Genomic DNA, 13,505 nt, shown 5'->3' with positions numbered 1-13,505 from the left:
CAAGAATCAAGCACACTACAAGCAGCATCACAACTGACACAATTAGGAACCCTTGTTGACAGTCTCAGTGGTGAGGCTAGGACTGATATGGAAGATGAAGTATACGTGGAGATGAGATACATGAGTTAGTGTGAGGAAGCTCAGAGAGAGCGGGGCCCCATGCCATACCCGGGCTGTAGATAAACAATGGACTTCAGTCTCCACAGTTCGCTAGCTGACACATTTTACTTACCCTAATGTTTCTTAGGGCCAGATTATGATGCCCTTACTCAGAGCGAGTAATACTCTTCCTGCACAAGTAGCCTTCTGGACATCAGTGGAACCACTCATGGCAAAAGGTACTATTCCACATGAGGAAGGTATCATTATTTGGCCCTTAGTTTATTTGAAACCTTAGAAGGTAGTACATAGAAAGAGAGTTGAGACTACTTTACCAAAAAAATAGCCTGAAAATATTTTCTGCGGAAATATCATTGACTGAACACAAGACTCAATCCAAAAATATCAAACTTGGTTAAATGTAATACCTAGTACTACCAGTTATATATTTCTATTCTTGTTCGTATCAGTCACAAAGGGACTGAGCCTGTTCCCACCGCTATTAAAATCAGTGGAAGTTTGGCCATTAACAAGTAAGATTGGATTCCTAGGGTTCAAAAGTGCTCCAGCACTCACTGCTGGAGCGAGATATTCAAGAGTGCTCAGCTCTCAGTAAGGCATTTTAAAAAGCAGCCAAGTTTTCAGGCAGATTTCAGCAGCCAGGAATTCCCATTAAGAACACAGAGCTGCTGGGTGCTGAACAATTTTGGAAATCTTTATTTAGGTGCCTAAATGGGCGTCACTGGGTGATGGAGTCTTTTTTAAAATCTGGTGCTTAATGATCAGATAGAGAACAAATGCACTTTGACAACTGCTCATTAACTTGTCCAGTAAAAGGGCAACACGTCGGTCAATCTTATTTATAAAAAAAAAAAAGCGAGGGAAGGGGGGGACAAATGAGTGGTTTTGCAGACAAAAAATTTATTTATTTTTATGTGAGCAGTGTCACACAACGCCAAACTCTCTATGAAACATTTTTACCTCAGCATTTTTGTTACTGAGTACTGTACAGCCAAACTTATTGAGGTCTTGCAAATATATTCTGTATTGCCACGGTGCTTGTGTCCTCTGGATAGCTGCACTCCCATTGCAGTGTAATAAGAATCTGGCAGCGTGTGCTACGTAGAAATTTCATGCTTCGGCACCTCATCTCTCACCCATACTGACAGAGACTGGGAGGAAAGGATGAGTAATAATAAACTTCCCAATGAGCCCAAATATCGTCCCTGTTTGTGGAGCCAAATATTTCTGATCATCATCATGAAATTACTTATATTCTGCACTCCTACCCAAACTCTCTCTCTCTGTAGGATAGTGGTTTTGAACCTGTGGTCCATGGACCCCTGGGGGTCCTCAGATTACATCTAAGATTTCTGAAGAGATCTGCAGCTCCAGTCGAAATTTTGTAGGGGTCCACAAATGAAAAAAGGTTGAAAACTACAGCTGTCGGACATCCGAACTCCAGTCACAAAAGACCCCAAAAGACTCAGAACACCCCACCCCCAAAGATCCTTTTTCCTTCAGAGAGGGGGCAGAACGGAAGAAAGTCTCTGGCTGCTGCTCAGCTGCATCTGTCAGAACCATGGGAGGGATACTAAACACTTAGAGGTTTTACTGTCCCTCTTCTATCAAGGCTTGAGGGCCCCCCCACACACACACACACACTTGCCAGAGCCTCTTTCAGGACCGAAGGATTTAAAACACTGCCCCTTGAAGATGTGGGGGAGCAGCCACTCAGCATCTCTAAATGTCTCAGCTAATTCCCCTCTCACTCCTGAAACAGATGAAGCCTGGTAGAGAGAGGGAGCCCCTGGGGCCTAGGAAAAAGGGGGCTCTGGAGGCAATTGAGCTGTGGTGGATAATCAGATTAGATTCTGAGGTCTGGATATCTGATATCACTTGAATATTAGAACCCCTGACTCCAAAGGATTGCCTGTTTCCCCGCTCTATCCAAGATCACAGCAGAGGCCGCTCCTCCCTACATTGGTCCTGATCCCAAGAACTGCTAAGAGCCCACAACTTCCACAGAAGTCAGCTGCAGTTCAAGGCTGACTGTGCTTCACAGGAGGCCCAAACCAGCATCCAGAATGGGCCCTTAGCCAGTAAGGGCCTCTGCAATTAGGTGAATTACAGCTGGAACAGGAATCAACTCCAAATGCCCTTGCTTTTGTGGATTCCTGAGAGACTCTTAATACTGATTCAGTGTAAGCTTTTTAAGTTTTATTCATATAGAACCAGCCAAGGGCATGTAACACTGGCCAGAACTATGGGGTCCTCTGGCAGAGCGCCACATGTGCTCTAATGACCAGTTACCATAAGATAAAGCTGCTATGGGGCTTTTAATTTAACTCTAAATGTCTTTGCCTTTGTTGATCTGGCCACATTTCTTCATGTAATTTAATTTTTGTGCATGAAAAGTTATAGCCATTTATGAAACATATAACAACATCACTTCAATACTTAAAGGAGCACATGTTATTTCAAATCCTTTGAGCTATTTATTATTTGCCAGGAACATAAAGCCTTATAGCTCCATTTGTAAAAGAGGTATTAATTTTTACAGGTTTTCCACAGAATTTGCTCATAAAGGCTGTAGAACATACCATAAACAAACGAACATCACACTTTATTTCTTCATTAAACCATGATTCACCCCTCAATAACTAGCTCACCTCAGGTTAGCCTATTAGAAATATAATACATAACATTAAAGGAGAGAGAGTGGGGCCAGCTCTACATTCCACGGGGCCCTATCTGAAAATACACGTGAGGCCACATCCAGCTCCCAACTCCCCAATAAAACTGGATCTCCTCCATGTATTCACAACTCAGACACCTCCAGTTTGCCAGCAACCTACTCCAGCTACCAAGAAACTCCACCAACTCTCCCCTTTTTGTGAGGGTCTGCCATTTGTGGTACTACTTCCTTTTCCACTACGTGGACCAGAAAACCAGAAAGTGTTGTCAAAGTTCAACTTTTCAACAGGGGAGGAGGGAAGGCAGGGAATTTAATCTCTGCAATAGCATGCTGCCCCGAAGCCATAAAAGATCATGGGAATCTCAATGGGAATTCTAGTTGGCGAGATGGGTAAATGTATGTTGTATGGGGTCCCTGGAAAAGGAGGGTGCTTCAGAATCACATAGGGGCACAGGTCTAGTGGCAGAAAAAATAATTATGAAAGAGAAATATTCCACTCCAGAAAATCAAACATATCTGGAGGGGAAGTAACTCCCACTTGTACTGGCTTTCTTTTGTCCAAATAATAGTCAACAAGATGTAGCAATTACTGCATTATAGAAATCTGTGATCAGCCTGCCTAAATTTCCCAAGAGTTAATCCTCAAATAGTCTGCTGAATAATTTTTTTTAAACTGTTGGGATAAATCATCTCTCCAGTCTGACAGGTAGGAACTGCCTTAGTGCTGCTAATCAAAGCCTGTCTCAAAATGATGTTTAGACTTGTTAACAATAAAAAGGAGCAGCAAATGGATATATATGCAAGACTTAGAAACCATCTCATCAATTCAATAGGCCCTGGATGAAATCCAGCCCCTTTTTCTTTAGTGGCAGAGGACCCCCAAGTGCAGCAGAAGGGGCAGAAGACAGGATTGCTGGAGTCCATATGTGGGGTCCAAATCCCCTCTATTCTATTCTAATACTGCTCTCATTTGTTTTGGTTTCTGAGCAGCCAGCACCATATTAGTCAGAGGGGCTCTCTACATTGTTTCATGCTGATGCATTTGGGGTGATCAGGAATGAGAGAGTTTCATGGTGATAGCATGCTCAGCCCATATAGGCCTTTTCCAGTAGCCCTTCCATAAGCAGGACTCCCAATGGTATTAAACCAATCCTACAGCTATAAGGGCTTGTCTTCTTGGCTGCTGCAATCGACGCAGCAGGTATCAATTTAGTGGGTCTAGTGAAGACCCACTAAAATCAATGGCAGAGCACTCTCCAGTCAACCCCAGTACTCCACCTCTCCAAGAAGAGTAAGGTAAGTCAACTGGAGAGTGTCTCCCGTCAACACAGCGGAGCGAAGACACCAGGGTAAGTCAACCAAAGCTACATAGCTGGAGTGGCGTAACTTAGGTCAACTTACCCCAGTAGTGAAGACAAGCCTTAAGACTAGGCGTAGAAAGGAGGAGTAAGTGCTCAACAGCAAACCTTCTAGCAAACCAGAAAGATGTACCGAAGGACTTGATGAAATTTTGTCAGTTCCTCCATGGTTGCAAGGACGGAGGTTGCTCCTTATATGGATCTCTAAGGATGGGGAAAGAGGGTTGGGATGGAAAAAGTGGGGATGTTCATGTCTCTGACTAAGACACAGAATCATGTGGAAAAAATAAAAAGAAAGGGCAGCTATTCCACTGCTTCTGGGCCATTACTTCCTGTTTTTGCAATGCATACTTAAGGACTCCTTAATGTTCAAGATATATTACTGATATAATTCATAGGGAAGAGAGTCTATCATGTCACAACCTAGTTAGTGACTCTTTGATCCTGAGTTTTAGGATATGAACTCAACAATTTACACCAGCTGAGGACCTAGCACGTAGGTCCAATTCATTCATTCATCAGAAAGCTATAGCAAGAAACCAACTTATGGAGAAGTTATAAATAGTTGACATTTCAGCCACACCAGCTGTCTTTTGAACGTCAACAACTACAATACCTGGAACTACTTTCTAGTTTTCCCTTTATTTTAATCTTTTCTAAAGTTAACAATGATTGGGTTTTTTGTTTTTGTTTTTTAAAAAGCACTTTCCTTTTTCGCTGCACTAAGATCTTCAGCTATGCAGCTATTGCAACATAGCCCTTGAGAATACTCAATGGCCCGCGATAAATCACTCTCAGAATGCATCCTTGTAATAGATGCACCCTGAGAACCTAATTTTGTCCATGCCAAAAGCATGTACATCCACAGGAGCAAGGGAGAAATGCAGAGCTGCCTGGGAGCAGGCCAGGTTACACAAGGGTAAAGGTCTTTCCACATTCAGTACCACTCTGCACATCAGTAGCGACTATAATGGGCAGCGCATATTCTTTTGGATGCATAAGTTAGAAAAGGGGAAGACACACTAGAGATAAGGCATGGTCAACTAGAGAAAACGCACATCCTCATCTTCTAGAAATGGCTGTGTGGGATGTCCAGCAAGACTCACAAGCTATTCCAACCTAAGAAAGACTATCTCTATACAGCAAGATTTTATTGCAAATATCCAGGCCATGCCAGCACACCCTAATGACTCCGCAGGATGCACACCTAAGGATGCAGAACAGACTGACACCAGTTCAAAATGGCAAGGAACTCTCTCAGAAGAGTCAGGATTCCTTGCCACTTGACTAGCAGGGGAAGGCAGAGTAGGGGCCATGTCCAAACAAACACCATTAAGAAGTCAGTCCTTCTCAAGGCGGTGCTAGTCCCACACACACAGGTTCTCTGTTGTACCCAGAGCTACACACATCTACAGTCCATCTGCAGCGCTCATCAGACTTACATCCGTGGAAACAACTACATCCAAGAAGGAGACTAAAAAGGGTCAGCACAGACAAAGGTGGAGGCTAGCCACAGGGACCAAAACACTTTGACAGCACCCTCTTGCTGAAGAAAGTGGAGATAAAGATGGAGGAAATGGCATGTGACACATTACTAAAGAACAGTGCTGTATCCAGTGAACCTGTCTAGGTGTTGTGCATAGATTTAATTCAGTGAAATAGGTGGTTTTTCCCCCCACACCTATGTTTGATCTTCTCCACGGACTTTCACTGTTCTCTAAATAGCACTATACTTAAGTGTACTATATGTATTATCGGGACCTGTTATTCCCACAGATGCAGTGTTATTCTCACAGATCTTATTTGTATTTTTCAGTGCTCTAACTCCTGACTTTCTGATCTTAGTTATATTGGGGTAGCTCTGGATTTTCATGGATTTGCTCTGGATTTATATCAGCATAACTGAGCAAAACCTGACCCTCTGTGCTCAATGAGTAACTTTCCTTCCTCCAGAATAGCCTGAAACACATACAGTCAAAGGGAGGGAGAACACAGAATTGGTGAAACAGAGCTATGGGTGATAGCAGTGAGTAAAGACAATGAGTGGAGGGAGACCCCAGGTTTACAGATGTGCACAGAGATCAGACTGACCCAAAATCACAGATCTGAGTGCCCAGCTCCCGCAGACTCTGTGAAAGTTTGGCTCTAGAAACAAACTTTGCTCCTTGGGGCCATTTCTAGACATGAGTTTGCAATGCGACATGTCAGCAAAAACAGCCAATTCAAATTGCGGCCACAAGTAACAGATAATCGTCCCTTTCTGTAAAGTTCTGATTAGACACCACCTGGAATATAGCGTTCTGTACAGAGCACGGCATTCTGTGAAAGACTTTGACAAACAGGAGGCAAATCAGAGAAGAGTAACACCAGAGACTGAGGAAAGATTAAAAGAACTAAATATGTGTTGCTTGGCTCAGAGATGACAAAAGGGAAAAACATGGTAACCGTCTATAAATATTTGAAGAGTATAAACATCAAGGAGGAAGAGGAATTGTTTAGGGTGCGACACAGATGGAGCATATCATCTAATAAAATTAAGAACAGGAAAATTTAACTCTCTGACAGTGAGGCTGTGAAATACTCTTCCCCAGGGAGGTGTGAAAGCCCCATTGTTTAGGGCATTTAAATTCTGACCTAGCCAAAATACAAGAAAGTGTTCACTAGGGAACAATCCTGCATCAGCAGGAAGAGGGACAGGATGGCTAATAGGTCTTTTCCATCTGCTCCTTCTAGGATTCTATGACTAACAGCTGCCAGCACAGCATCTCACTTCAAAGTGGACAAGCATCTTCCTCAATGACTGGTAAATGCCGGTACTATACATGTGCAACTGCTTGCACCACACCCAGAAAGCTGCTACTCCCTCCACTTGTTTGGAGCTGACCGTTCCAAACCAGGTTCCAGGCCTCGGTATCCCATGTGGCACCATGTGATACTGTATCAGTCAATCAGTCTAAAAGTTCTTTTAAATTGATCATTTTTATGCATTCTGAAATCATCCGCTGTCCACATATTTGGATGGATGTGTGTACAGACAGATCAAAGACATATAGCATAAATTGCTTCCTTCCCAAATAGTGAATTATGCATTTTAATAAAAACTTTTCACTGCTTTTTCTCACCTCCATCCTGAAATTTGCTTAGTCTTTCGAAGTATGATGACATAGGACCCTGAACAATATCTAGAATAGCCAGCAGTGTCCTGGTCAGTCTGAGCAGCTCACTAAAACTATAAAAGCCAAAGTATATGAGATTTCGAGCCAGATGCACCACCTGCGGGAGGGAAAAAAAACAATCACAATGAAAACAACCTCTGCAACATTAGTGGTGTTGAACTGTACAATACAGTTATATTTTGTCCTGTCCTTTTGTCTTTCATACAGACTATGGGGCTGATCCAAGACCCAATGAATTCAATGGGAGCCTTTCCATCGATGTGAGCCCAGGCCCCTAATTGTCAAATGCTTCTCAGAGTTAGATAATGCAATTACTGGGTTAAATGAAAGCAGGAGAGAAAACAGCATGAGGTTTAGGCAGAGCTGGGGGGAGATCTAGTTCCATTGGAGAAAAGAAATGAGAAGGAAAGTCTATGAGGCAGAGAGAAGCCAGAAGGCTGTTCCAGATGGCAACAGCTGCAGTGGAGAAGCATCTTGAAACAGCAGCCGCCAGACTGTGGAAAGGTAAATAGATAGTGGAGGCAATGCTGCATGGCCAGAGGTAGTTTAAGCTAGGGCAGCTGTAAGTGTTCTTTAATTTGATTCTAGAAGACTCAATCCTACGTAACCCTTTCTTCTGTTAGGTGTTCTGGACTGTAATAAAGGACAAGATTATGTGGTGCAATACAATTCCCTTATTACCACATCCGACACAGAATACAGCACTTTTCACCCTAAAGATCTCAAACCTCTTAAGTACACAGAGCATGTGTGTATACACCCCTCCCACATACAAATCACTTCATTTGCCACTGAAATGCAGCCACTTCTGGTGTAGTGAGGAACTGCAGCTGTTTAACAGCACATAGTACAGTATACAAAACAAAAGCGGGAAGCAAAAAGAGTGGAATTAAGGAAGTGGGTATTAAGATATTTCTTAAAGAACATTCTACAGTAGAACCTCAGAGTTACGAATCAACCACACACCTCATTTGGAACTGGAAGCATGCAATCAGGCAGCAGGAAAGACCAAAAAAAGCAAATACTGTACAGTACTGTGTTAAACAAACTACTAAAAGAAATAAATGGAAAGTTTTAAAAAAAGATTTGACAAGGTAAGGAAACTGTTTCTGTGCTTGTTTCATTTAAATTAAGATGGTTAAAAACAGCATTTTTCTTCTGCATAGTAGTTTCAAAGCTGCATTAAATCAATTTTCAGTTGTAAACCTTTGAAAGAACCACAAACAACCTCCATCCCTAAGGTGTTCATAACTCAGGCAGTTCTACTGCAATGGTTCTCAAACTTTTGTACTGACCCCTTTTCACCTAGCAAGCCTCTGAGTGTGACTTCCACCCCTTATAAATATATAAAAATGTGTGTTTAATTTAACACCATTATAAACGCTGGAGGCAAAGCTGCGTTTGGGGTGGAGGCTGACAGCTCACGACCCCCCATATAATAATCTCGCAACCCCCCGAGGGGTCCGAACCCTTGTTCTACTGTATAATCAAATATGTTCTTAAACTTTTCTTTTCAAAAGAAAACCTGGTTAATACAGCTAACAGTTATGCCCTACCACTTCATTGTTTGATTCAAGGGGTACAATAAATTGTGACAAAGATAACTGAAAAGTACCTCAAATGTAAGTTTGTTTTTCTCTTTGTCCCCAAAAGGAAATGGCTGATTTACAACTTCTTTCAAGTACTCTTCTACAAATTCCATGGTCAAAGCAAATTTCCTCTTCATGTCATTTCTCGAGGAGTCTGTGAAAGAATCATACCTACCAGGCAAAACATAGGGAGAAGCAAAATTAACCTCTTCCATTGATATGATGAGCTGTAATGTAAAAAATTACCAAATCCTCCAACCACTCATGATGCTTTAACCTTATTTTAAGTTCTCTGGTGCAGAAAAGGGCTAGATCGCAGTTAGTCCTGCTTGTGTGCACCAGGGTGGCAGGCAAAGGATGCAAACAAATCTTCCCTCCACTTGTGGCACAGGTCTGGGGGGGACTCAACACCAGTGGTGATAGTAGAAAAGATGGTAAGAAGTTAAGTCCATGATCAACTCCCCTTTTTGCACAATCCTTCCATCACCCAAAAAAAAAAAAAAAAAAAAGAAATGAGCTGGTAAGGATGGGGGGCAGACACTGCACCCTGTGAAAGAATGCAGCAGTATTTGTTGCACTGTGGCACATGCCCCCCAGAACCAGTAGCGTAGCTAGGGGGACAACAAGGCAGCAGTCGCTCCCCCACTGAGCAGAAGTGGTGCCTTTTTAATTCTTTGGTGCCTTTTAAATTTTTACTCACCTGGCGGCGCTCCGGGTCTTTGGCAGCGGAGGTCTTCAGCAGCACTCCGGCCTCGGGTCCTTCACTCGCTCCAGTCTTTGGCAGCGTTGTGGGGGGAGGGGCGGTCCTTCAGTGCCGCCAAAGACCGAAGTGAGTGAAGGACACGAGGCCAGAGTGCCACCTGACCCGCCGCCAAAGACCCGGAGCGCCGCCGGGTGAGTACTAGAGGGTGGCGTCTTTTTTTTTTTTTTTAAATCATCTCCACTGCCCCTGTTTCCTCCACCTGGCTACGCCACTGCCCAGAACTACTATGCCTGCCTCATACATAAAGGCCCCAGTGCATCAAAGCAATCAAGCAAGTGAGAGTTCCCACTGAAGTCAGTGGAGCTCCTCCCATACTTAAAATGAAGCGCGTGCTTAAGTGCTTTCCTGGATTGAGGCCATTGCCTCTGAACTGCTTCAACTGACTATAGGTTGTGGCTTTAAAGCCACAATAAAGCTCTAATTGTAAAACTAAGGTTCAGCCTAGTGAGGGTGTAATATTTAATTGAATGTAATGGCTTCACCCTTTGTCGTTCCCAGGAAAAGGCCATTTCATCTCCCCTATCACAATGCATTTTAAAGAACACACTCACGAATAAAGTGACCCTTTTAAATTTCCAGGATTAATGGTGCCTAATGGTTTGTGTTCTCCAGCAAAATATCTGTTCACATGTGTGTTGCATTAAAATTACAGCCACTCACAATTTTATTCTGAGTAGGTCTGATCCATTTAAAATGCTTTGGGGTGTTTGTTTTTTTAAACTTACTCATGGATTGTGATCTTGGTAGGAATTTCAGTCCACAGTCTGGCATATCTAACGGGTACTACAGACTCCTGAGGATCTCTGTCAACGTGCATGTGCAGCATAAGACGGCAAAAAGAAGCCCGGAGGTCATAAGGGAGGCTTTCATCAGACATACATCGTAGGATCAAGTCTACTGAGAGCTGTGTTGAAACCTGGTTAATGGCTAGATACTGACGATCCAGGCACATCCTTGCAAAGAGGTTTAATTGGTACCTTAAGGTAATAAAAATAATGTTACACTTTCAGTAGTATCTTGGATTTTTTTGAATGGCACAAAGCAACATACCTGAGAATATACTCTCAGGAGCCTGATCTATGCCATTCCAATGTAACATAATGAAAATAATACAGCCCCTTTGTTAGCAAAGAAGCTGACTTGCCATTGCAAACACTAGTATTTGGCTCCTATCCCCATTGATTTTTATACCCAACTCACACTGGAGTTCAAAGAAAGTCCCCCACACAGAACAGCAGTTGTGGGATAAAACCCTTGAACTATTCACTTTCAATACATTTAAGACTGTTTCATGCACCTGCCTTCCAGTGCCTGGAACCTGGAAGTGCTGATGGTGCTAATTTCTCAGTGCTTCTGGACAACAGCTCAGAGCACACCTGGTCTGCAAGAGTATACTAAAGTAGCTGTTGTGTAATCCCACTTGCTAGAGAAGGGAGGAGCTGAAACCACAGCACTTTGAGAGCACAGGGATGCATCAAAAGCATCGAAGCCTCAACACTCTTTGGAAAATATTGGAGAGATTGTTGTTGGTTTTTTTTTTAAATGTAGGAAGGATCACAAACTTAGATCCAGTTTCTAAACGGAGCATAGATCTGACCTTGCTCCAGTTTAACACAATGACAATGGATTTCAACAGGAGTAGCATCTGGTTCCCTGAATAGTAAAAATATTGTTTTACCTGTAATAGGTAAGGACTTCTAAATCAGCCTTTGTGCCTTCCTTAGCCTCCTGGGCCAGATGCCTGATAGCTTTGCCATGTGGTTCCTTATTGCTGTCAATCCAGTAGAGCCAGACCTCCTCCTCATCAATATCCTCTGGGATGATGGCGCATTCCAAGGGATTGTCTATTTGCATTGAAACTAGCCTTCAAATAAATAACGCAAACTGTAGCTACACAAACCCTGTTACCGATGTGGCAAGAAAGGCAAGGTAACAATGACAAGTATGTTTCAGTTACAGCTGCTTACTTGGTTTGGATGAGGATGTCAGCATTCCCTGGACTCAGCATAAATTTACAGATGAGTTCCTGAGTTACGGGTATGGCAGTTGTGTTAGAAACACACAGGTCTGATAGATAATCCAAGAATCTGGACAGGAAAAAAGCAAACAAAATATTATACACAGAAGCATCACAAAGGAAATCTGTTTACCTGTCGATCTTCATTTTTTCTAGAGTGCTCATCTCTGAAACATTCACCTCAAGGGAGCCCCTAGTGCTAGAGTTCTCTAAATACATGCTGTATTCAAACTTTGATCATTGTTTATTCATATTATTACAACCTCTAACCACTAAAGAGGAGTAAGATCTTGAGATCAATGCTGAGCTCTCAATCCCTGCAGCTCAGGCTGAGTGTGGCAAGGGTGACCCAAACAGTCCCTCTTATAATTTACACCAGACTGAAGGATGCTCTAAGATGTGCCTGTGGGATTACTCCACTAAGGACTTCATCACTGGCCCAGGATCCAGAGGAGTACTCTGTACTATGGACCACCTATCCCACTCTAGTGCACCTGCCACTTACTGTCCCCTAATCTAAATACCAAGGATGGGGGAGTGACTGACATAAACCAGGTGTAGCTGAGTTTATGCCATCCAAGGAATCCCCTATGCTACAGTAATCCACAACTACCCATTTAAGGCAACTTTAAATGCCTTCTGCCTCACAGGCACTTAGTGAGGACCAGGGATCAAACCCAAGACCTCTATCTGAAAACATGAGCCTCTGCCACAAGGACCGTTAGCCTGAAGCCAGTAGCAGGTTCACAAACCTTTCTATGTAGCCTAGCCACTCAAGGGGGACAGATCACCACATTGTATTAGCATAGGTTACACCAGGGTAGTCAATAAGTGTACTGTGGACCAAATCCAGACTGCTAGATGCTTTTGAACGGACCCCGAAATCTTTTTATCATCATCATCATTATTTTATTATTTTCTCTGGAGTCTGGACTTTGACTATACCTTGACCAAAAGAAGTGGATCTTGACAAAAAATAATTGACTACCCCAGGTTACACTTACAATACCAACAGCTGAACTCTAGAATGTTTGTGTTCATAAAGTATTTTTGAATGAAAGGTCTAAATGCAACAGTATATCATATTCAGGAACCAGTTCCTCCACCATTAAAATGAAGTTAATTACCTGCTACTTGCTAAAATGGAAGTAACCTAGCAACATTACATAACAGTTTAGAGCAAAAAACTAAAAAAAATCCCACTAAATCTGATTGAAAATGTGGTGGAAATTTGAGTAGGCAGAATGTAATTACTCAGGCTTGGCAGGTGGGAATCACGTACCCTGATTGTATGCTGAGGAAGGTTTTAATTTTTACAGTGTGTGTATGTGTTCTGGAGCTCAGTTCTGCATACCTCATCTCATGCAAACCAGTCCATGGAAGTCTGTGGGATTTTTCACATGAGTCAGTGCTGTGGGGCAGGTCCTAACTGCTAACAGTGGGTCATTCTGAACTGTTTTGTAAGGTGTGCTTTTAAAGCATGAATTGTTTTTGCACCTAGGGTTTAAGCACAAGTGAAGTTTTTGCATTCAAATAATAAATTCAATCAATCAAATTAAGATCCTTCCTCTTGCAAAAAGTGATGTGAGATCTTAAATAAACAAGGTCAATTGTACCTTGTTAAGGGTCCTGTCCCCTTCTAATAATGAACCAGGGAATTGGCTCAGTACCAATATGGCCTCCTCTTCTAATACTGACCAAGCCCAACATTGCTTAGCTTGGGACACGTGATGAAATCACAGCTCCAGGTGATATGGCTGCAGATATATGCAGAGTAATTATAGCGATGCAATGCAACATCCCCC

The 13,505-nt window shown here is 42.7% G+C and overlaps 1 protein-coding gene across 1 annotated transcript in view; it reads right to left on the bottom strand.

Annotated features, from left to right (window-relative positions):
• The window catches only part of ITPR2 (inositol 1,4,5-trisphosphate receptor type 2), a 350,183-nt gene that overhangs the window by 207,660 nt on the left and 129,018 nt on the right, over positions 1-13,505 (bottom strand). The window contains exons 17-21 of the mRNA XM_084631622.1: positions 11,651-11,770; positions 11,362-11,547; positions 10,409-10,660; positions 8,947-9,091; positions 7,278-7,428 (exon numbers count right to left, since the gene is read on the bottom strand). Of these exons, the coding sequence (XP_084487748.1) occupies positions 7,278-7,428; positions 8,947-9,091; positions 10,409-10,660; positions 11,362-11,547; positions 11,651-11,770 (854 nt within the window). The remainder of the gene's footprint in view (positions 1-7,277; positions 7,429-8,946; positions 9,092-10,408; positions 10,661-11,361; positions 11,548-11,650; positions 11,771-13,505) is intronic.

Source organism: Lepidochelys olivacea (assembly GCF_965140295.1).
Source record: "Lepidochelys olivacea isolate rLepOli2 genome assembly, chromosome: 1".
Lineage (NCBI taxonomy): Eukaryota > Metazoa > Chordata > Testudines > Cheloniidae > Lepidochelys > Lepidochelys olivacea.
Note: the sequence above shows the minus strand (reverse complement) of the source record. Positions and strands in the feature narration are given on the sequence as shown.